This window comes from Bos mutus, chromosome 15 (assembly GCF_027580195.1).
Source record: "Bos mutus isolate GX-2022 chromosome 15, NWIPB_WYAK_1.1, whole genome shotgun sequence".
NCBI classification, from domain to species: domain Eukaryota; kingdom Metazoa; phylum Chordata; class Mammalia; order Artiodactyla; family Bovidae; genus Bos; species Bos mutus.
This window is the reverse complement of record NC_091631.1, coordinates 74,671,339-74,695,428: the sequence shown is the minus strand read 5'-3', so window position 1 is coordinate 74,695,428 and position 24,090 is coordinate 74,671,339. Positions and strand designations below refer to the sequence as shown.

The 24,090-nt window shown below is 36.7% G+C and overlaps 1 protein-coding gene across 2 annotated transcripts in view; it reads right to left on the bottom strand.

The window, feature by feature from the left end:
• The window catches only part of DYNC2H1 (dynein cytoplasmic 2 heavy chain 1), a 395,644-nt gene that overhangs the window by 152,917 nt on the left and 218,637 nt on the right, over positions 1–24,090 (bottom strand). For both annotated transcript variants that reach the window (XM_070384345.1, XM_005887860.3), the window contains exons 76-80: positions 17,918–18,078; positions 14,694–14,819; positions 12,077–12,187; positions 7,287–7,442; positions 5,364–5,439 (exon numbers count right to left, since the gene is read on the bottom strand). In XM_070384345.1, coding sequence (XP_070240446.1) covers positions 5,364–5,439; positions 7,287–7,442; positions 12,077–12,187; positions 14,694–14,819; positions 17,918–18,078 — 630 coding nt within the window. The remainder of the gene's footprint in view (positions 1–5,363; positions 5,440–7,286; positions 7,443–12,076; positions 12,188–14,693; positions 14,820–17,917; positions 18,079–24,090) is intronic.

Sequence of the window (24,090 nt, the reverse complement as noted above, 5' to 3'; positions counted from 1 at the left end):
AGGAAAATTTCTTCCTCCATGACAGCAGTAAATGCAGAAAAACTATTTTAATCTACCTACTTAAGATCACTGATAGTATTACTAGCTTAGTTCTATTTCATTACTATAAAATTCAATGAACTTTTCCCCATTTTTACATTTAATTCTCCAGATGTGGAAGTCCCTTAATATCAGGAAATTTTGTAACTATAAGATTATATAGCAAAGACTTTTATCATGAGATTCAATGTAATTTTAAAGCATCTTACTTTTACAATAATTTCATTGGTATAATATATATATATATAAATCATATGATGTTATTAATTAATCCATCATAAGCTGGAAACATAATGATAAACAAATCATTCACTTTCTCTATGCTTTGGTTTCCTCATCTTAAAAGGGTACTAATAATATATGCCTCATAGTGATGTAATAAAAATAAATAAATGTTCAAAAGCCTTTTGGAAAATTACCAAGTTTCTAAGCAAGATAAAATACTAGTAAATATCCTCAAAAATATGTTTTAAAATAAACTTTAAAACAACTCAAGTAATAAAATTAACTGCCCCTTAGCACAAAATGGGGAAATGCTGCATCATGTGTAGAAAAGAATGAGGGAGATGCTTCCAGAATGCTGGTAACATTCTATTTATTGATTTTGGACTAGTTACAAAGGTTCACTTTTTGAAAATCTATTGAATTGTACATTAATGTGTACTTTTCTGATGTATAATTCAAAAAAATTTAAATAAGCAAGAAAATCACCTGGAATACTATTTGGCATTAACTAACAACGGGGAACAAATACATTAATATCCTATCTACTGCTAATACATACATGACAGAAATATATTATACCTGACAGAAGACATAGATTCTCAGAATGGCATACTATATAGCACTGAGAATAAATGGACTATAATTGATATGTAACCATATGGATGAATCTCTCAAATACAACATTAGCTGAAAGAATCTAAATATTAAAGAGTACATGATGTATGATTTCAATTTTATAAATACAGGCAAACCTAGTCTATATAGGAAGGTATTGGTTTTATCACAGGAATAAGGATGAGAGAACTTGGAGAACAGTAGTGACTGAAAGGCAGCATTAGAGTATAATCTGAAGTATTGGTAATGTTCTGTTTCTTGATTAGACACTCTCACCTCTTTTATTCAAAATAGCTTAGAAATTCATAGCCACAGAAAAGAGAGAAGAAAAAGAAATAAAAGGAATTCAAATTGGAAAGGATGAAGTAAAACTGTTGCTGCTTCCACATTACATTCTATACATATAAAATCCTAAAGGTGCCACCAGAAAACTACTAGAGCTCATCAGTAAGTTTAGTAAAGTTGCAGAATAAAAAATTAATATATAGAAATCTGTTGCACTTCTATAAAATAACAACAAAATATCAGAAAGAGAAATTAAGGAAATAACCCCATGTACTATCACATTAAAAAGTATGTAATACCTAGGAATACACCTACCAAAGGAGGTGAAAGACCCATACTCTGAAGATACAAATGAAAGAAACTGAAGACAGCATAAACAGAAGGAAAGATACCCTGTGTCCTTACATTGTAAGAATCTATATTGTTAAAATGACCATACTACCCAAGGCAATCTATGGTCTCAATGCAATACCTATCAAATTACCATTGGCATTTTTCACAGAACTGGAACAAAAACAAAATGTTTAACTATGGAAACACAAAAGACCCTGAATAGACAAAGCAACCTTGAGAAAGAAGAATGGAGCTGGAGGGATCAAACGCCCTGACTTCAGACTATACTACAAAGCTACAGTAGTCAAAACAGTGTGGTACTGGCCCCACAACAGACACCTAGATCAACAGATCAGAAAAAAAGCCGAAGAGCAAATCCACACACTAAGGGCAAATTAATCTACAACAAAAGAAGCCAAAAATATACAATGGAGAAAAGACAATCTTCAATAAGTGGTGCTGGGAAAACTGGACAGCTATATGTAAAAGAATGAAATTGGAACATATTCTACCATGAAATACAAAAATAAGCTAAATATGGATTAAAGACTTAAATGTGAGACTGGATATTATAAAACTCCTAGAGGAAAACATAGGCAGGATATTCTTTGACATAAATCATAGCAATATTGTTTTGGACCTGTCTCCTAAAGAAAAATGAGTAAAAATGAAAAAGTGAGACTTAATTAAACTTAAAAGTTTTTTACAACATAGAAAACCATCAACAAAAACAAAAAGATAATGTATGGAATGGTAAAAAACACTGGCAAACAATGAGACCACCAGGGGATTAACTTCCAAAATATACAAATAGCATTTTGTATACAAAATATACAAATATAATTCAATATAAAAAAAAACAAAACCCAACCAAAAAAACAGATAGAAAACCTAAATAGACATTTCTCCAAAGAAGACATACAGATGGCCAACAGGCACATGAAAAGATACTCAATATGCTAATTATTAGGAAACTGCACATGAAAACTACAATGAGGTCATAATGGCCGTCATTAAAAAGTCTAAAAACAATAAATTTTAGACTGTGTGGAGACAAGGGAAGCCTCTAGCACTGTTGGTGGGAATGTAAATTTATACAACCACTATGGAGAACAGTAAGGAAGTTCCCTAAAAAAACTAAAAATAGCGTTACCATATGATCCTGCAATCCCACTCCTGGGCATATATTCAGGGAAGATGAAAACTCTAATTAAAAAAGAAACTTGTAATCAACATTCATACAGCACTATTTACAATAGCCAAGACATGGAAACAACCTAAGTGCCCATCAAAAGATGAATGGATAAGGAGGAAATGGTATATGTGTAAATATATATATATACCTATCTATCTATATATATATATATACACACACATATATCTATATATACACATGCTCACGTGCGCGTGCACACACACACACAGAGTAGAATACTACTCGGCCATAAAAAAGGATAAAATAATACCATTTGCAGCATATAGATGGACCTAGAAATTATCATAGTAATTCAGAAGAGAAAACAAACAAACAAAAAAATATTGTAAGATATCGTTTATATCACTTTGCCAACAAAGGTGTGTCTAGTCAAGGCTATGGTTTTTCCAGTAGTCATGTATGGATGTGACAGCTGGACCATAAAGAAAGCTGAGTGCCGAAGAATTGATGCTTTTGAACTGTGGTGTTGGAGAAGACTCTTGAGAGTCCCTTGGACTGCAAGGAGATCCAACCAGTCCATTCTGAAGGAGATCAGCCCTGGGATTTCTTTGGAAGGAATGATGCTAAAGCTGAAACTCCAGTACTTTGGCCACCTCATGCGAAGAGTTGACTCATTGGAAAAGACTCTGATGCTGGGAGGGATTGGGGGCAGGAGGAGAAGGGGACGACAGAGGATGAGATGGCTGGATGGCATCACTGACTCGATGGATGTGAGTCCCAGTGAACTCCAGGAGTTGGTAATGGACAGGGAGGCCTGGCATGCTGCGATTCATGGGGTCGCAAAGAGTCGGACACAACTGAGCGACTGATCTGATCTGATATAGCACCAGGAACTATATTCGATATCTTGCCATAATCTCTATAGAAAACAATCTTAAAAAGAACAGACACACACACACACACATATATATGTACAACAGAATCACTTTTCTGTACACATGAAACACAGTAAACCAACTATACTTCAATAAAATTAAAACAAAAAGAAGAAAACTTCAAAAAAATGGGATTGGCCATATGCTAGATGTCTATCCTTATCTTTTTGTGGAAAACAAGTTACATAATAAATTCTCATGCCATTAATTTAACAAACAATAACAGTGCCTATTACCATGGGATATGCCCTGCTGCAGGTGTTAAGGAGATAAAGAGTAAAAAACATAGTCAGAGACCTTGCTTAATATAGATTAAACTCTAGTTTAAAGAGAGGAACAAAATTTTAAAAATAAATGAATAAATAAAGCACATCTAATGTATTAAAACAATAAAGCAGAACAAGGGAATAGAGAACAACTAGATTACTTTAGATTTGGCGATAATAAAAACTTTTCTGAAGAGGACACCTCTAAGCCAAGATGTGAATGAGAAAAAGGAGAAAACTACATAAAGGTCTGGAAGAAGAGCGTTTCAGACAAAAGGAAGGATACCTATCAAAACCTTCAGGTAGGAACAAGCCTGGTTTGTTCAGGGAACAGAAAGAAGATAAATGTGGCTCTAGGCTGTAAAAGGAAATTGTCTGCTTTACTTTACTTTTGGCCTCCCTGGTGGCTCAGCTAGTAAAGAACCAACCTGCAACACGGGAGACCTGGGTTCAATCCCTGAGTTGGGAAGATCCCCTTGGAGAAGGGAAAGGCTACCCACTCCAGTATTCTGGGCTGGAGATACTATGGACTATATAGTCCATGGGGTCACAAAGAGTCGCACACAACTGAGCGACTTTCACTTTCACTTTACTTTTCTAAAAAATAAATTTGGTTACTCTGTGGAGAATTTTTGAAAGAAGCTATTGCTTGAACCACCAAGGCACTGATGAAATTGAAAAAACTGAACCGAATCTTGATGTGATTTGGACATGAAGGGGACAGAAACTGCCAAAGCACTGGATGTCTGACGATTAGAAAAAGAGAAGAATCCAGGGTGACTGATGGGTTTTGAAGCTGAACAACGACATGGATGGTGGTACCACTTACTGGAATGGGGTAGACTCAGGGAAAAGTAGTTTGGCAAGGCTGCAGGGTGGGAGGGAGAGACAAGAATCTAGAGTTCTGTTTGGGATGGCTTTAAGCTACATACTCTTCTCAAGTACATAATTCTTCTACACTCTGGTGTCCCCTTGAGTTGGCCCTGAACAGTGACACTCAGGGATTGGACCAGTCCTGTCTTCAGGAGGCAGCAAGCTAGGTGGTCTCAAGGGATCTTATTATATGGTTTTGTTTGCAGTCCTATTTTAGTCTATTATTTGTACCTTTATTCCTGAGTTTACTTAATCAAACAATTATGATTCTACAGATTCTTAGTCTACCATATTCCTGAATTTTAATAGCTCCTTTGAAAATTATTAATAATTCAGTTATGAATAATTCAGTAAAAGCCTGCAACTGCTGAAGGCCACAAAGTAAAGACAAGGTCTTATTCTAGCTTTCTGCTTCCTGGGAGCTACAGATCAACCAGAAATCTAACAGAGTATATCAAAGCCAATGACCACAATCGATAATATAAAAACTTTCACAAGCATAGAATTCAGAACACAAAATAAAAAGCAAGTTTTATAATAGGAAGTCAAGTCACTCTTGAAAAAAACATATTTTTAATAAGACCTCAAGCTTTTTCATTGACACCAGATATCAAAGTTTTCATCATGAGAACTTACCATCAAAGAGTCTGTCAATAATGTTGTACCCAGCTCGAAGATCTGATAAAGAAAACTCATAAAACTTGGTCCAACCCTATCAAAACAAATTTAAAAATGTTAAAGAACTATAAGCAGTATTCAAAGATATATATGCATGTATAACTGTCCTTACAATCTTAAAAAGAATATTCAATATAAGCTAAAAGAAAAAATACAGCCCCTGAGAATTAATAAAAATAATAAGATAATACAGCTAAACTTTATTAAATATTACATAAGATATATAAATTTATGTAGCATTTTTGAAGGACATCCAAGAAATGGTGAAGAGCTGGTGTCTTGGCAATATAAACTGAGTAGCAGGGGATAAGGAAGGAGGAGACTGAATTTTAATTTGGAAGCATTTTCATTGCTTTTAAATTTATACTATGTATCACAATAAAAAAATGAAATCTAGCTTTGTTTTTAAAATGTAAGTTTTGTTTTCTCAATAAAAGGTATCACTAGTTTTCATGTATCCATCAGGATTAATTGGTACAATTGTCCCAGAAATTAGGGAAAAAGGCTTTAGAGGAAGGTAAGCCTGGCTACTTGCAAACTCTACAGCTTTTTAGGTATGATTCCTTCAGCAAGTTAATCATCATTGAAATTCAATGTCGCACACCTTTGTAAAATGAAAATAATAAGCTACCCTCTGATGAGTGTCACACGTAACTGTATGAAACAGCACGCTGCTACCCTGTGATGAGTGTCACACACAACTGTATGAAACAGCACGCTGCTGTTACCATTTACCCTTCCACTGGCCTGATAGGCACTGGGTTAAACACTTCTAAACACCCGTTTATTTCATTTAACCCTTACAATGAAGGTAGATATGATCACTGTACAGTCAAGGGAACTGCTGCTAATCAGGAGTTAAAGTAATTTACTGAAGCAAGGAAATTCTAGAGTCTGGACTCAAACTGCAGAACCCTTGTTCTTATTTTGACATGTAACTGAAATATAGAGAAAGGCTCAAAGGTGGGCAGGTGAGGAGGGCAGTTTGGGGAAAGGGTATCCCAACGGAAGTAGACAAAGTTTAACAAAGAAGACAGGAAAAGTTTAAAGATGGAAGGGGAACGAAATCTGGGGCTAAGATAGGCATTTGGCGAGAAAGTGAGAGCATGGTGCCAGGTAGGACTGCCATAGCAATGAAAGAACGAGGTCTATTGACAGTTTAACAAAAAAAGCCAGAGGCTATAGTGAGAATACGCAACGGATTTAAAGACCATAAAGAAGTCTCGTGTGACTGAGGCACAGAATACAAATGGGACGTGTAGGGAGGCTATGGACAAAACACCAAATCAAGAATAACTCCCATGTTTCTAACTTAAGTAAACAGATATTAATGCCTATTATTGAGCAGGCTGTACTGAAGAAAAAACAGGTATGAGAATTCAGTTTCTGAACACTGAGATGACTGTGAGAATTTAACCATAAAAATAATGCCTTAACAATGATGGCTTATGATGGTACACACATCGTTCTCAACACTTTAATTCAAAATTATGTGAACTAGATAGCTATATACAGTCCAGAAGATTAACAGAAAAGATGGAATTAGAGATAAACATTTATAAACCATGGGGCCTCCCTGGTGGCTCAGATGGTAAAGAATCTGCCTGCAGTCCCAGGTTCAATTCCTGGGTCAGGAAGATCCCCTAGAGAACAGAATGGCTACCCACTCCAGTATTGTTGCCTGGAGAATTCCATGGACAGGGGAGCCTGGCAGGCTGCAGTACATATGGTCACAAACAGTCAGACATGACCAAGTGATTAACACTTCACAAATCATGAATCAAATTAAGACATAATATTTAGCTACTTATACTAAATTGTAAAAATATTCTAATAAAAAACGTTCACTGTAGAATATATCCAAGACATGTTCCTACTTACCTGTGGAATGTAATTTCTTCTTTCTTGGCATGCAGCATGAAACCATGCAAAACTGAAGAGAGCATGAGCTCGATGTACATTATCTTTTTTGCTAATTTGCTCAGGAGTCCAAGATTCATAAGTACGCATTAAATTCTTCTTTAAACCGGGAGGTGACTAGAGAAAAAATAATGAATTTATTGTTTAAAACCTTACAAATAAATCAGTATTTAACATATTTAAAAACATATTTTAATGAAGAAATTTTTCATCATTACCAAGATTAATAAACTATTTTAATTTAATAACTATTTTAATGTTAACTTCAAAATGTATAAATACAAGTTTTAAAATCCTTACACCTAATAGCCCATCTCAAAATTCCCACATAATTTTTAAATTAAAAAAACCTACATAACCAAATTGGTTCCAAATACTGTCACTCTGCTTATTTAATTTATATGCAGAGTACATCATGCAAAATGCCAGGCTGGATGAAGCACAAGTGGAATCAAGATTGATAGGAGAAACATCAACAACCTCAGATATGCGGATGACACCACCCTTATGGCAGAAAGTGAAGAGGAACTAAAGAGCCTCTTGATGAACGTGAAAGAGGAGAGAGAAAAAGTTGGCTTAAAACTCAACATTCAAAAAACTAAGATCATGGCATCTGGTCCCATCACTTTGTGGCAAATAGATGGGGAAACAATGGAAACCATGACAGACTTTATTTTCTTGGGCTCCAAAATCACTGCAGATGGTGACTGCAGCCATGAAATTAAAAGATGCTTGCTCCTTGGAAGAAAAGCTATGACCAGTCTAGACATATTAAAAAGCAGAGACATTTCTTTGCCAACAAAGGTCTGTCTATGGTTCTTATTGAAAAAAAAAAACAAAGCTATGGTTTTTCCAGTGGTCATGTATGGATGAGAGAGTTGGGCCATAAAAGAAAACTGAGCACCAAAGAATTAATGCTTTTGAACTGTGCTGTTGAAGAAGACTCTTGAGAGTCCCTTGGACTGCAAGGAGATCTAACCAGTCCATCCTAAAGGAAACAGTCCTGACTATTCATTGGAAAGACTGATGCTGAAGCTGGAATTCCAATACTTTGGCCACCTGATCCGAAGTGCTAACTCATTGGAAAACAGATGGTTGGATGGCATCATCAACTTGATGGACATGAGTCTGTGCAAGCTCCTGGAGTTGGTGATGGACAGGGAAGCCTGGCATGCTGCAGTCCATGGGGTCGCAAAGTCAGACATGACTGAGCAACTGAACTGACTGACATAACCAGCAATATTCAAAATAACCAAATAAGTTTTATATGACTACTAAAGTATTTTACTGAAACATTCATTTACATTACAAATATGATACTGATTATTAAAAGGCAGGAGTTTTATAGTTCAATATGTCAGTTCTTTCTCTCCAGTACTATTTAAAATTCCAGGAGGATTTCAAATTACTCTTTACAATATCAACTAATCTTCCTTGAATATTAGTCCACTTTACTAAGTGCTTATTACCTGACCTTGCTAGGTTTATAACACAAACTGAAACCCAGGAACTGAAATTGTACATTAGACAAATACTACTCAAAAAACACTTGTCCACATGTCCAGAATCCATTTATACTATATTGTTAAATTATAAAAATGAAAGAAGAAAAATTATGAATTCTTGGAAAAAGAACAAAATAAACCCATTTCAAAAATTAGCTTGTTTTAAAAGTAAATTTTCACTGCATTTTTTTCTTAAATAAAAACTTTAAATTAAAAGAAAAAAATACCCAAGTATTTTTACTAAGTACATTTTCAAATGTACACTTTTAAAATGAAAATGTTTTGTTTATGAAACAGTTTCTAAAAATTCTCATAGAATAGACCATATTTCCTGAGCACTAAGGGAACTGAACAATCACTTACGGTTTTTAAAGCCCTATACTAAAGATTATGCAAAATGAATAAACCATATACAATTTCAGAGAAAATCATACACAAATAAAAACTATCAGAAAACTGACAAAATGTAAATGGCAACCCACTCCAGTATTCTTGCTTGGAGAATTCCATGGACAGAGGAGCCTGGTGGGCTCCATAGGGCAAAGTTAAGTCCATAGGGTCACAAAGAGTCGGACACGACTGAGCAACTAAACAAAACACCAGTATGGCAAATTATAAGATAAATTAAAATATATACTCAACTGAAAATTCACAGGCTTAAAATAACTGAAATTATTTCAAGTTAATATAAATAAATTAAGCATTCCACATAAGAAATTAGAAATAACAGAAGCCAATACAAATCTAAGGAAAATATAAGGAAAAAAAAGCAGGAAATTCAGTGATTAGAAAATAATAAGAAAAAGTAAATCAGTAAGTATGACATTGATTATTTGTAATAAATTTTAAAACAACTCATCAAAAAGATTAAAGATAATAAAATGAATATTTAGCAATTTTTAAATACAATAATATATGTGTACACATATATGCACATATACAGTAATAATTATGAACACAGTGAACTATACTATTTCTGTGAATAATTAAAATCTTTTATACTGATTTAAGAAATACAAAAAAAATTCACCAATAATTTAAATGAAACTGAAAATCTTCATAAAATAAAAAAGGATACTGAAAGAGGCTGTACAGTAAGTTAAAAGGGACCTCTGATATACTGCATGCATGCATGCTAGGCAGCTTCACTCATGTCCATCTCTGTTTGACCCTATGGACTGTAGTCTGCCAGGCTCCTCTGTCCATGGGATTCTCCAGGCAAGAATATTGATATGGATTGCCATGCCCTCCTCCAGGAAATCTTCCTGACCCAGGGGTTGAACCCATGACTTGAGTCTCCTGCATTGGCAGGCAGGTTCTTTACCACTAGCGCCATCTGGGAAGACCTGATACATTAACTCTTCATTTACTGAAATATTACTGCATTCTTCCTACATGACAGGTGTTATATAAGTTTAAAAAAAAAAAAAAAGGCAAGAAAAACATAGCCCTTGCCTTTATGGCTTGCACAATACAGTTCTTCAATATAGTTCAGTAGAAATCATTGTTTCTTATCAGACATTATAATTGACATTCATTCAATTAACATTTTCAAGTATGAAATCATTTTTGCATTCTCTGGATTCTTAGCCTTTTTCCTCCCTACATGAGACTGAATGCCTTCAGGTGAAAAACAGAAGTAGTGATATAAAATAGCAAGTAGTTATAAATACTAACAAGACATTTTCACTTGAAAAGAGATTATATTCTACAAATTGAGAGAAGATGCAAGTAGAACGTTTCAAACCAGTTTTTTTTTAAGTTTTAATTCAGTTTATTATTTTATTTATTATTTTTACCAGTTACATCATACCATTACTAACACATATAATTTTGGATATATCATGTTTGGGGGGGATCTGTCAAAACATGTTAGAAGGATGGATGGATGGAAGGAAGGAAGGAAGCAAGAAAAAACAGAAGGAGACAAAGACTGAAAATCCAACTTATATATTTTTCAAAAAGCAAATGATATGAAAAATAGATACCCAAGTACAAAAGAATGAAGTTGGACCCTTTACATCAAATACAAAAATTAACTCAAAATAGATTTAACACCTAAACCTAAGACCTAAACCTAAAATTTCTATAAGAAAACATAGAGAAAAGGCTTCATAACACTGGATTTGGCAATGACTTTTTCTGGGATGTGCCATGAAAAGCACAGGTAACAAAAGCAAAAACAGACAAATGGGACTATATCAAACTTAAAAATATCTATGCAGCAAAGAAAATAACACAATCAAAAGGAAGCCCTATGGAATGAAAGAAAATATTTTTAAGCTGTATAAGCGATAAGGGTTTAATATGCAGAAAACCTAAGAAACTCGTAAAACAACAATAAAAAAAAATCCAATTAAAGACGGGCAAAGAATTGACTAGACATTTCTCCAAAGCAGATATACAAATAGCTAACAAGCATATACAAAGATGTTCAATAGCATTAAATTGCATAGAAATATAAATCAAAACCATAGTGAGTTATTACCTCACAATATTAGGATGGCCCCAATACAAACATAAAAACAGCAAATAACAAATGTTGGTAAGGATGCAGAGAAATTACGTGCTCTTGGTGGGAATGTTAAATGGCACACCACAAGGAAACAGTATGGATGTCCCTCAAAAAATTAAAAACAGGATTACCATATGATCCAGAAACCCCACTTCTGGGTATCTAAATGTTTGTGGATGAATGGCTAAGAAAATGTAGTACACACATACAACGGGATATTATTCAGCCTTAAATGAGAAGGAAAGCCTGTCATATGCTACAACATGGATGAATCTTGAAGACACTACGCCAAGTAAAATAAGCCAGTTACAAGATAAATACTGCATGGTTCCACCTACGTGAGTTATCTAAAGTAGTCAAACTCATAGAAACAGAAACAGAACGGTTGGTGGCTGCGAGGGTGGAGCAGGAGCAAACAGGGAGTTGCTCTTCAGGAGATACAGGGTCAGTTTTGTGAGATGAAAAAATTCTAGAGACAAGGTACATATGGTTAACACTACTGAACTGTACACTTGTAAATGGTTAAGACAGTAAACTTTATGTCTTTTACTACAACAAAAAACACAACATTAAATAATATTTAAAAGAAAGATGTAAATGCATTTTTATAAATGTTGTATTAGAAGTTTTTGAATGTTTTGTATAGTAGACAGTTGTCTATAGGACTTTAGAAGACTTGCAAAGGTTACTGCACTTACACAACTAGTGGCTCAAATTTTAAATCTTCATACCTCGTATGTTATCTTCAAACTGGACTGTAATAAAATTGGAGTAAAGCTGGGATGAACTTCCGCAGTGAGCCAAAGACGAAAGGTATCTTTAGGTTGAAGAGTATTCAATTCCTTGTTTTAAAAAACAAGAATAAAATTCTACTTAAATACACACAAAATTTCCATTTTATAAATAAATATACTATTAATAAGTATCTTAACTAAATCTTTCTGTGACATTCTGATATGTTTCTTAATGTTCTGAGTATATTCCCTTTAAATTTTTATCTTGTCTGTTACTGCCGCTGCTGCTGTTAAGTCACTTCAGTCATGTCCGACTCTGTGCGACCCCATAGACGGAAGCCCACCAGGCTCCACTGTCCCTGGGATTCTCCAGGCAAGAACACTGGAGTGGGTTGCCATTTCCTTCTCCAATGCATGAAAGTGAAAAGTCAAAGAGAAGTCGCTCAGTCGTGTCTGACTCCTAGCGACCCCATGGACTGCAGCCCACCAGGCTCCTCCTACCACGTGTAAAACAGCCGGCTAGTGGGAAGCTGCTGCATACACAGGGAGCTCAATCTAGTACTCTGTAACAATCAAGAGGGGTGGGACGGGTCACGGGTGTGGGGAGAGGTTCAGGGGGAGGGGACTTATGTGGACTTGTGCCTGATTCATGTTGTTGTATGGCAGAAGCCAACAACAATATTGTAGAACAATTACTCTCCAATTAAAAATAAATGAAAAACAAAACAAAACCAGAAACAAACTCACAGACAAAGAATCAGACCTGTGGTTGCCAAGGGGGAAGGGAGAAAGAGAGAGACGGATGGGGACTTTGGGGCCAGTGGATGCAAACTACTGTATTTAGAATGGATAAATAACAAGGGCCTACCATATAGCACAGGGAACTGTATCTAATCTCCCGGGATAAACCATAATGGAATGTATGCATGTACAACTGACTCACTCTGCTGTACAGCAGAAATTAGCACATGTGGATAAAAACCAATGCAATACTGTAAAGCAATTATCCTTCAATTAAAAATAAAGTTTTAAAAATAAATTAGCACCACATTGTAAATCAACTATACTCCAGTTTTTTTACTTGTCTGCAGAATAAAAAAAGTTCCTTAATTGGAATCTTAATTGATTTGCTTCCAAAATTATAACTGCAGTTGTATTTTACATAGATTAATAGCTATCAATCTATTATTTGGAACAGAAAGCAGGATTCAAGTATTCACAAGTCTTCCTTATATCTTTTAAAACATATATCATTCATCACACATGAATTCTGTATTTTATACATTAGTGTTACAGAAACCTGTAGGAATTACTTGAATATTTATACATACCTTCCTTTGACTATAAATAATGAGTCATCACGGTCTATCACTTCATGCACTCAATCATTAACTCATTCATCAAAGATTTATTTAATCTACCTATTTAACTACCTATTTTATCGAAATACACATTTTACATAATTTAGGTAGCTTTTAACTACCTATTTTATATAGTTGCCCATTTATTTTCAACACATTATACAAATTTTCAACATTATAACTAGGCTACAGCCTCCCACTCTGTTCTGCTTGGCTCTATTCCTCCTGCCAGATTAATTGATCAATTAATTAATTATTAACTCCCCTGCTAACAAGCTCCTTTGATTCTGTGTTCTAGGACAAAAATTCTAAACACTTGTGCCGTATTTCCAGGGTATTCCATAACCTCGCCCCTTCCTAGCCATCTAACTATTGCCCCACAGCACTCTGCCTGGCCTTTCAGTACAGTTAAGGACATCTCCATTCTTTGTACTAGGAAGCCACACTCTTGCTGTTATGTTTCTACTTGTGCTACTAGAATCAACCACAAACTTTCTCCCCCTACATTCAGCTAAATCCCATATGGCCATCAAGAAACATCTTGTCTTAGGAGTCATCTCTAACTACCCAAGACCATATTCATCTTTCTTTAAAAAGTCCTAGACTTAATTCCAGGTTTACATTTAAAAGCGATCCATCAATTTGTTCTGTCTTAAGGTTATTTTCATGCTGGGGCCATTTTAGTTAAATAAAATGAACTGCTTAGTTAAATAAAATGTTTATTTAGTTACATAAATATTAAAAAAATTAATATCAAAAATAATATTAAATAAATATTTATTAAATAAAATGCAAACTGCTTCAGTTTACACCCCAGCTTCCTCAGCAGCAAGGAAGTTCTGCAGTTCCCTCTTACTCTTCTATATCTTTTCTCCCTATACAGACACAACAAAACAAAAGCATAAAGAGAATTTAATATTAAAAACAGTCTTCTACAGTTCTTTAAAGCATTTCCCTAATTTTCATCTGAAAGACTTCTCTAAGCCCCCCTTCAGTCCTGATTAATTTTTTGACTCTCCCTAAATGCCTTTTAAAAAGGAGACTTTTATAGATTTCTTACTAAAAAATCCATTTTGGTTTGTACAAATGTACATATATTAAAGAAAATATAGATTTTAAATGATTCCCCATCAAATACTAATTCTTCAAAAACATCATAAATAATGCACAACATATCTTAATCCTGTTGTTCCTTGGAGACTACTGAATTTAGTATGTGAGATATTATCTGTGCCACATTGATCTGAATCTACCTTTTCCAGAACTGGCAGCCAAGATACCACAAGATGTAAGTTCTTCAAACAGAGCCAGTCTCCACTGCGGGCACATTCTTTCAGCATTTGAACCGCTAAATCAGCTTGACCTTGACCCATGGCAATCTGCAAAACAAAAACAAATTAAAAAACTAAAAAAAAAAATTCTGATAACATGTTGTCACATAAGACTTTCAATTATCCTGCCATACCTACTGAACTAACTCAAGTACTGTAATAAGGCTTCTAAATTTTTACTAAGAAATATCGGACTCTGTTGCTGTTTACAATTGTCTTGCTTTTGTCCTTACATCAATGGCAGATTTATAATATTCTTCTGTTTAGTAGAGATATTATCATTACAAGTTTTCAAGTTACAGAATAAAGAATTATTCAACAGTGTTTTTGTTCCTCATCTCACTATTTCCTGCACTTCTTACTCTGAAACATGGGCCTTTAAAAATAAATAATTTTTTATGACTGTTCTTGAACTGCTTGAGGGATTAAACATTAACAATACCACTTCTTTGAATTTATTTTCTTTTAAAAAAACTTTCTCTAACGTTGCATATATCTGGCTCTCAAGCTACTTGGTCTATTGAACTGTGTAATTTTCCAAGCCCTTCATCATCTAGAAAATCCTAATATGTTGTTGGGTCTCAAGACCCTACACTTAACCCTCTGTTTTTCTATTCATTTTTAGAGAGAGGAGGCAAAAAGAGGGGGGAGAGAGAGAACATGAGAGGGAGTGGGGAGAAAAAGAGGAGAGGGGAGAGGAAGGGGAAAGGCGAACCTGATCTCACTGGACTTCCACTCCAGCACTTCTGATCCCTATCGTCTATCTGCACATAGTATACTGACGCAGTATGACAGATCACGTTATAAAACAGAAACTTCCAAGCAGAAGCCAAAGACCCCAGAAAATGGCTTCAGCGTGTAAGACGTCTGTATCTGAATGGACAGGTGACCACCTGGCGGCTCAGGCAGTAAAGAACCTGCCTGCAGTGCACAAGGCCCGGGTTCATCCCTGGGTCGGGAAGGCCCCTGGAGGAGGAAAGGGCAACCCACGCCAGCATCCTTGCCTGGAAAATCCATGGACAGAGGGGCCTGGCTGCTCCAGTGCATGGGGTCACAGAGGTGGACACAACTGAGCGACTAGCACTAAGTCTAAGATTCTATAAAAAGTTTTAGTCAAGAATCTAAATGGTTACACGTTTAAACTCCTCGATATGTTTTTTTACGGATAATTTATGTAGTATTTATGTATCAGTACAGCTGTGTCTGTCTTTGTATATATGACAGATACACATGTATTGAGAGCCCTAGCTCAAATATTTTATTGAGTACGTGGTCAAACCACTTTGAAGAGAATTGTCACAGATTACTTCAAACCACGGGGATTTTTCTTTTCATAAAGAATACAAGACAGCCTTTCATTGTTTCTTAGATGACTTTCATAAGTATTGATTTTGTTTCTCAATTAGACTATAAAGTCTTAGTGGGAACCATGTGTCTTAAGCAGGTAACAAACCATGTAATAAATACTAATATATATTTCTTTTTAATTTTCAAGATCTAACCCAGAGCTAAGCAAAAAGAAGGGATAAAACAAACACTGGTTGAAATATTTAGAGGCACATATTAGTTTGCCATTATTAAAATACAAAAATCCCAAAATGGAAGGCATGTACAAGAAAATCAGAGGGGAAAAAAAAAAAAATGTTTGCCGAACTGAAATGATAGCTAAAAACAGGAACTCAAAATTTTCTATAAGGCATAAACTGTGTGAGAACAGCTTAAAGGTTCATGAAATCTTAGAAGAAAAATCATTTACTATAAGAAAAAACATTTAAAAAGCACAACAAGAAAGTGTCAGGAAGATGGTTAACCCCCATACATAAAAAGAGGGTTATGTAACCCCCTTACATAAAAAAGTAAGACACATCAGAGTTTCTTGAAATAAAAATTGTTTTTTACATTAACAATATATTATTATTATTAGCATATATATTCAGCATAAGAACAAAACTTCTAAAGTAACAGATTTATGAATATCTATATCTGTATTTAAAGGTTTTACAGTATTAAAAAATTGTGCAACACAAAACTCTAGAAATTTACATAGTTAAACTTACAATGAGTGTAAGTGCCAAACTCAGAGCTAAGAGATACAGCCTGTAGAACAGAGCTCCCTTTCCCCAAGACATCTCACTGACAACTCAATGCTGTCCTGATGTATGAACACACTATAACCAGGACTGAAGGAAACTCCCTAGAGTTAGTGCAACGCCTAAGTGCAACTAAGCCAAACTCTCTGCTATTTTGCTATTTTCTACTTAACATTTCTCATAACATTCTCTCTTTTCAATTTTTGGTTTCTTTTAAAGTAGTTTGCTTTGTTAATCATTATTAATTATTTTCCCAATGAAAAAGATTTATATTTTGATGTCAAAAATTGAGGGTAAATTAATACACTTTAAAATGTGTATGCAAACTGAACTGAAAAAAGGTGCTAATCTGAATAAACTAAAACTCAGAAATTTAGCTCAGGACAAAAAGACATTATATTAGGCAAGTTTATTATCTTATCGGACTTGTGGAGTTCAGAATCCCACTAATCTATTGCTCTAAGGTGATACTACAGGGCTGTTCTTTCTAGGGGCTGTAGAAGAGACTCCTGTTATCTTTTCTACCTTCTACATTGCTTTGCTTGTGGCCCCTTCTACCATCTTCAAAGCCAGCAGCATAGCATCTCCTCACCTCTTTGACCTATGCCTCATCACATCTGCCTCTTCCACCTTCATTCTGCCTCTTCTACCTCCTTAAAAGCACCTTTATGATTATATTAGGCTCAACCAATAATCTCAGATAACCTCTCCATCTCAAAATGCTTAACTTAATTATATTTGCAAAGTTCTTTCTTCCATATAAAATAACAAATTCATGGATTCTGGAGATCAGAATGTGGACAGTTTTCAGGGACATTAGTTGCCCTACCATATAAACAAAAAACTGTTTTACTAATACAGTCAAGTATTCCAGTATTCTTGTCTGGAAAATTCCATGGACAGAGGAGCCTGGCAGGCTACAGTCCATGGGGTTTGTAGCCACAAAGAGGAGGACACAACTGATCCACTGAAAGCACACACAAAGACACACACACACACACACACAGCAGGAAGATCAATAGCTGGAACAGAAACAGCAGAGTAATGTGCACTGACCTGGTGATAACACTCCCCACTTCTCTCAGCATTTGCAAGCTCTTGGAGTTCCTGAGAAGGATCAGCACCCGGGGAAATGATTATCAAGATGGGTTCAATTTCTAGCGTCTCTTTGTACAAACGTTTGAGATTTAGAGGAGGTGGGGACAGCTCTTTTAGTCCTAAAAGATATATTAAATGCATTAAAAAAAAAAAAGCACTGTGAACCACAAGAAGTCTATTAAGACTAATTACATGAAACAGAATAACTAGGTGAACTACAATCCCATACATATTAAAGTTTTTTTTACTCTAAAATCATTCACGGACTAGTAAGAACATTTACTGAATGCTTAAAGTGTCAGGCATTTATCTCAATGCTCAATATCTATGATATCATCTAATCCTAATAACAACGCTGCTGCTGCTGCTAAGTCAATTCAGTCATGTCCAACTCTGTGCGACCCCATAGACAGTAGCCCACCAGGCTCCCCCGTCCCTGGGATTCTCCAGGCAAGAACACTGGAGTGGGTTGCCATTTCCTTCTCCAATGCATGAAAGTAAAAAGTTGAAAGCAAAGTCGCTCAGTCATGTCCGACCCTTAGAGACCCCATGGACAGCAGCCCACCAAGCTCCTCCATCCATGGGATTTTCCAGGCAAGAGTACTAGAGTGGGGTGCCATTGCCTTCTCCGAATAACGATGCTAAGGAGTAGGAACTCTAATTACCACATTCAACAGATGAAGAAGCACACAATCAGCATTGTGTTAATATATAATTCTCTCCCTATAAGAGAAGACTGAACCCAACAATCTTTCCATACAGGTTTTCATTCATTTATATGATAACTGAGTGCCTACTCTGTGCCACAGATTTGGGGAATCAGATTTCCACAAGATCTGGTAAACAATATCACTGTCATGATAAAGGATAAAAAAAATTATTTTTTATGTCCATGCATTAAGAGGGAAGAAAAAGTTGCTTAGTCTGGAGACAGAAACATATAGATTTCAGTTTATGCTCATTAGCTAAGAGACGCTATGCAAATCACTAAAATGTATTATGCCTTGATTTCCTCAATTGTAAAACAGGGATATAACAATTCATAGGTCATTTGGAGGTAAAATATGATACAAAATAAAAACAGATCCCATTTATTCATCATCTACTCTATACTAAGCATACTCAAGGAAACTGAATGCCTTCCCAAAGACCACCCAGTTGCTAACTAACTGTATTCAAGATAATTCATCTGTTCTTTTTTCTATTCTGAAGCTCTTCAAAAAATATAAAGTCCCATACACATACGATTTCTGCTAAAATTTTAACGTTTCCATTACTGTATTTAGTAAAAACCAAGCTAAAGATGACCAACTTTAAATAAAAATAAAAAATATACATGTCTGAACTGAGCTAAAAAGACTATGACACAGAGTTTAAAAACACAGGATTAGAATGTAACAGAATGAGTACAGAGAAAGGAAGGCTTCCTTGTACCTTCTACTATAGAAAGGAATAGATAATATTGCACCTCAGAAATCCTAAATAGAGCAAGAAGAGATATTCTTAAGGACTTCTGTAATGATCACTTTAAAATACGAATTTGATGCCACAAAAATGGGCTAAAACAGGCATTTCTAGATGACCATCTTGAAAAAACAAATTTCACACCTGAACTACTCCCCTCCAGTCTTCACAACAGCAACCAATAATATTAAGAAAGGATTCTCAAAGGCATAAATATTCCTCATACTAGGTGAAATTTACCCTAAAAATGGGTCAATTACTTCTAGAGGTATATTTTATGAATTTTGCTTTTAACTAAACTTAAATTGGTAACACTCATACTTCCTAACAGAAAAGAATTCTTATACTTGTAGCAATGTAATAAGCGTTTTTATCTATTCAAATATTCCTTTACTTATTCATAAACTCTCATTAGCACTCTAGGCCAACCAAGTGTATCGTGATATGATAAAATGCATCAAAAGTCTTTAAAATGCACACTGACTTTGACTCAGAAATTTAAGTTACACTTAAGTTACAAAATTATTCAGAATATGAATGTAGACATATGCAAAAGAATTTTCATTTTAGCTGTTAATTTTAGTTTTAAAACCTGGGAGCAATAAATTATTTAAAAAAACAGTAGTGTTATACCACAGAGTGATATAACAGAAGTTACAAAAATGGTGAAGTAAAAGAAAATTTACTTAAAGACAAATTAGCAGTGCTTGAAGAGAGCATCCTAGGATGCTCTCAATCCATTTCAAGTTGCTTTCTGCAACTTCCTTGATGGTACAGTGGATAAGAATCCACCTGCCAGTGCAGGGGAAAGGGGTTCAATACATGGTTTGGGAAGATAACACACGCCTCAGGGCAACTAAGCCCATACACCACAACTACTGCGGCCCGTGGGCCTGGAGCCAGAGCTCCGCAACAAAACCACGCACCGCGATGAAGAGCGGTCTCCACTCACTGCAACTAGAGAAAGCCCTCACACAGCAGTGAGGACCCAACGCAGTCAAAATAAATGAATTCAGTCAGTTCAGTTCAGTCGCTCAGCCGTGTCCAACTCTTTGCAACCCCATGAACCACAGCGTGCCAGGCTTCCGTGTCCATCACCAACTCCTGGAGTTTACTGAAACTCACGTCCATTCAGTCGGTAATGCCATTCAACCATCTCATCCTCTGCCATCTCCTTCTGCTCCCGCCTTCAGTCTTTCCCAGTATCAGGGTCTTTTCCAATCAGTCAGTTCTTTGCATCAGGTGGCCAAAGTATTGGAGTTTCAGCTTCAGCATCAGTCCTTCCAATGAATATTCAGGACTGATTTCCTTAAGGATGGACTGGTTGGATCTCCTTGCAGTCCAAGGGACTCTCAAGAGTCTTCTCCAACACCACAGTTCAAAAGCATCAATTCCTCGGTGCTCAGCTTTCTTTATAGTCCCAACTCTCACATCCATACATGACTACTGGAAAAACCACAGCTTTGACTAGATGGACCTTTGTTGGCAAAGTAATGTCTCTGCTTTTTAATATGCTGTCTAGGTTGGTCATGGCTTTTTTTCCAAGGAGCAAGAGTCTTTTTTAATTTCATGGCTGCAGTCACCATTTGCAGTTTTTTGGAGCCCAAGAAAATATGGTCCCCCACTGTTTCCATTATTTCTCCATCTACTTGCCATGAAGCCATAGGACCAGATGCCATGATCTCCATCTTTTGAATGCTGACTTTTAAGTCAGCTTTTTCACTCTCCTCTTTCACTTTCTTCAAGAGTCTCTTCAGTTCTTCTTCACTTTCTGCCATAAGGGTGCTGTCATCTGCATATGTGAGGTTACTGATATTTCTCCCAGCAATCTTGATTCCAGCTTGTGCTTCTTCCAGCCCAGCATTTCACATGATGTACTCTGCATATAAGTTCAACAAGCAGAGTGACAGTATACAGCCTTGATGTACTCCTTCACCAATTTGGTATCAGTCCATTGTTCCATGTCCGGTTCTAACTGTTGCTTCTTGACTTGCATACAGATTTCTCAGGAGGTAGGTAAAGTGGTCTGTATCCCTATCTCTTAAAGAATTTTCCACAGTTTGCTGTGATCCACACAGTCAAAGGCTTTAGCATAGTCAATAAAGCAAAAGTAGATGTTTGGATTTATCTTGCTTTTTCTATACCAACGGATGTTGGCAATCTGATCTCTGGGTCCTGTGCCTTTTCTAAATCCAGCTTGAATATCTGGAAGTTCTCGGTTCACATACTGTTGAAGCCTGACTTGAAGAATTTTGAGCATTACTTTACTAGCGTGTGAGATGAGTGCAATTGTGCAGTAGTTCGAACATTCTTTGCCATTGCCTTTCTTTGGGGTTGGAATGAAAACTGACCTTTTCCAGTCCTGGGGCCACTGCGGAGTTTTCCAAATTTGCTGGCATATTGAGTGCAGCACTTTCACAGCATCATCTTCCAGGATTTGAAATAGCTCAGCTGGAATTCTATCACCTCCACTACCTTTGTTCATAGTGATGCTTCCTAAGGCCCACTTGACTTTGCATACCAGGATGTCTGGCTTTAGGTGACTGATCAGACCACTGTGGTTATCTGGTCATCAAGATCTTTTTTGGATAGTTCTTCTGTTTATTCTTGCCACCTCTCCTTAATATCTTCTGCTTCTGTTAGGGCCATACAGTTTTTGTCCTTTATTGTGCCCATCTTTGCATGAAAAGTTCCTTTGGTATGTCTAATTTTCTTGAAGTGATCTCTGGTCTTTCTCATTCTGTTGTCTTCCTCTATTTCTTAGCACTGATCATTGAGGAAGACTTTCTTCTCTCTCCTTGCTGTTCTTTGGAACTCTGCAACCAGATGGGTAATTTACTGCAGTTTCTAAATCAGCATTTGCTGCTGTACTCTGCACATTTGTGTTCTAAGGTTAGCCTCTTTACTTAAAGTTCATTAACCGTTCTCTGCTAGCTTCACACTGTTCTCCTGCATCATCCTCATCTCTCTCGGCCTTCACGGAATTGAAGAGAGTTAGGGTGTCTCTTCAGATTGTTGCTGTTTAGTCACCAAGTTGTGTGGGACTCACTGTGACCCCACGGACTACAGTCAGCCAGGCTGTCCCTGGGATTTCCCAGACAGGAATACTGAAGTGGGCTGCATTTCCTTCCCGACCCAGAGACTGAACTCAAGTCTCCTGCACTGGCAGATGGGTACTTGACTCATGAGCCACCAGAGAAGCCCTCTCCTGTTTAGGTTTCAGTTTAAGAGAATGTTGTGGCTGATCTGGTCTACAAAGACCTTTAAAACTCCCTCCATATCAGTAATAAGACTGTCTCACTTTTTTATCAACCACGTGTCCACTGGAGTAGCACTTTTTAAAAACCTCTTCCTTGGTATTGGGGTATCGCTGACTAGCCGTACTGTGACAATTTCCAGTGAACAGTGAAGGGACTCAGTCACACACACACACATCATTCGCCCCCAAGCCCCTATGCCATCCAGTCTGCCACGTGACAGTGGGCAGAGCTGCACGTGCTGTACAGTATGTCTCTGCTGGTGACTCATCTTATACACAGCATCTGCACATGGCAACACCAAAGTCCCTAATTAGCCATTCCTCCGGCAACCATGAGTTCGTTCTCCAAGTCTGTGAGTTGGAGGAGCACTTTTAATTTCCTTCAAGACCTGTTCCTCTGTAATCACAACTTGGCTAACCATTTGGCACAAGAAACCTAGCTTTCAGCCTGTCTCAGCTTTGGACATGACTTCCTCACTAAGCTTAAGGAGAGACGTGTGACCCTTTGCCTTGAGGCCGTTTTAGTGTTATTAACTGAACTAATTTAAATTTGTTGTCTCGGGGAACAGGGAGGCCAGAGGAGAGGGGGAAAATCAGGAGAGAGCCGGGCATCAGAGCAGTCAGAACACACGACAGTTATCACTTAAGTTCAACGGCTCGTGTGAGAGTTATTTGGCACCTCAAAAATAATTGTAAGACTAACAGCAAAAAATCACTGACCACAGATTACTATACCAAAGAATAATGAAGCTTGAAATATTGTGAGAGTTACTAAAATGTAACACAGAGACACAAGTGGAACAAATGTTGTTTGAAAAATGGTGCCAAAAAACTTGCTTGACACAAGACTGCCACAACCTTCAACTTGTAAAAACTATAGTATTTGCATGCATGCACGCTCAGTGGCTTCAGTTGCGTCTGACTCTTTGTGACCCTATGGACTGTAGCCCACCAGGCTCCAGGGAAGAATACTGGACTGGGCTGCCGCACCCTCCTTCAGGGGATTTTCCCTACCCAGGGATTGAACCCAAGTTTCTGACATCTCCCGCACTGGCAGGTGGGTTCTTTAACAGTAGCACCATCTGGGAAGCCCAAGTGCAATAGAACAAGGTATGCCTGTAGGGGGCTTCCCAGGTGGCACTAGGCGTAAAGAATTTGCCTGCCAATACAGGTAGACATAAGAGACAAGAGTTCAAACCCTGGGCCAGGAAGATCCTCTGCAGGCGGGCATGGCAACCCACGCCAGGTTTCTTGCCTGGAGAATCCTATGGACAGAGGAGCCTAGTGGGCTACAGTCCACAGGGTGGTGGAGAGTCAAACACAACCGAAGTGACAGAGCACGCATGTACGCATGCCCGTACTGACTGAAATATGTGTTTTATTTGGAAAATACATGAAATATAGAAAT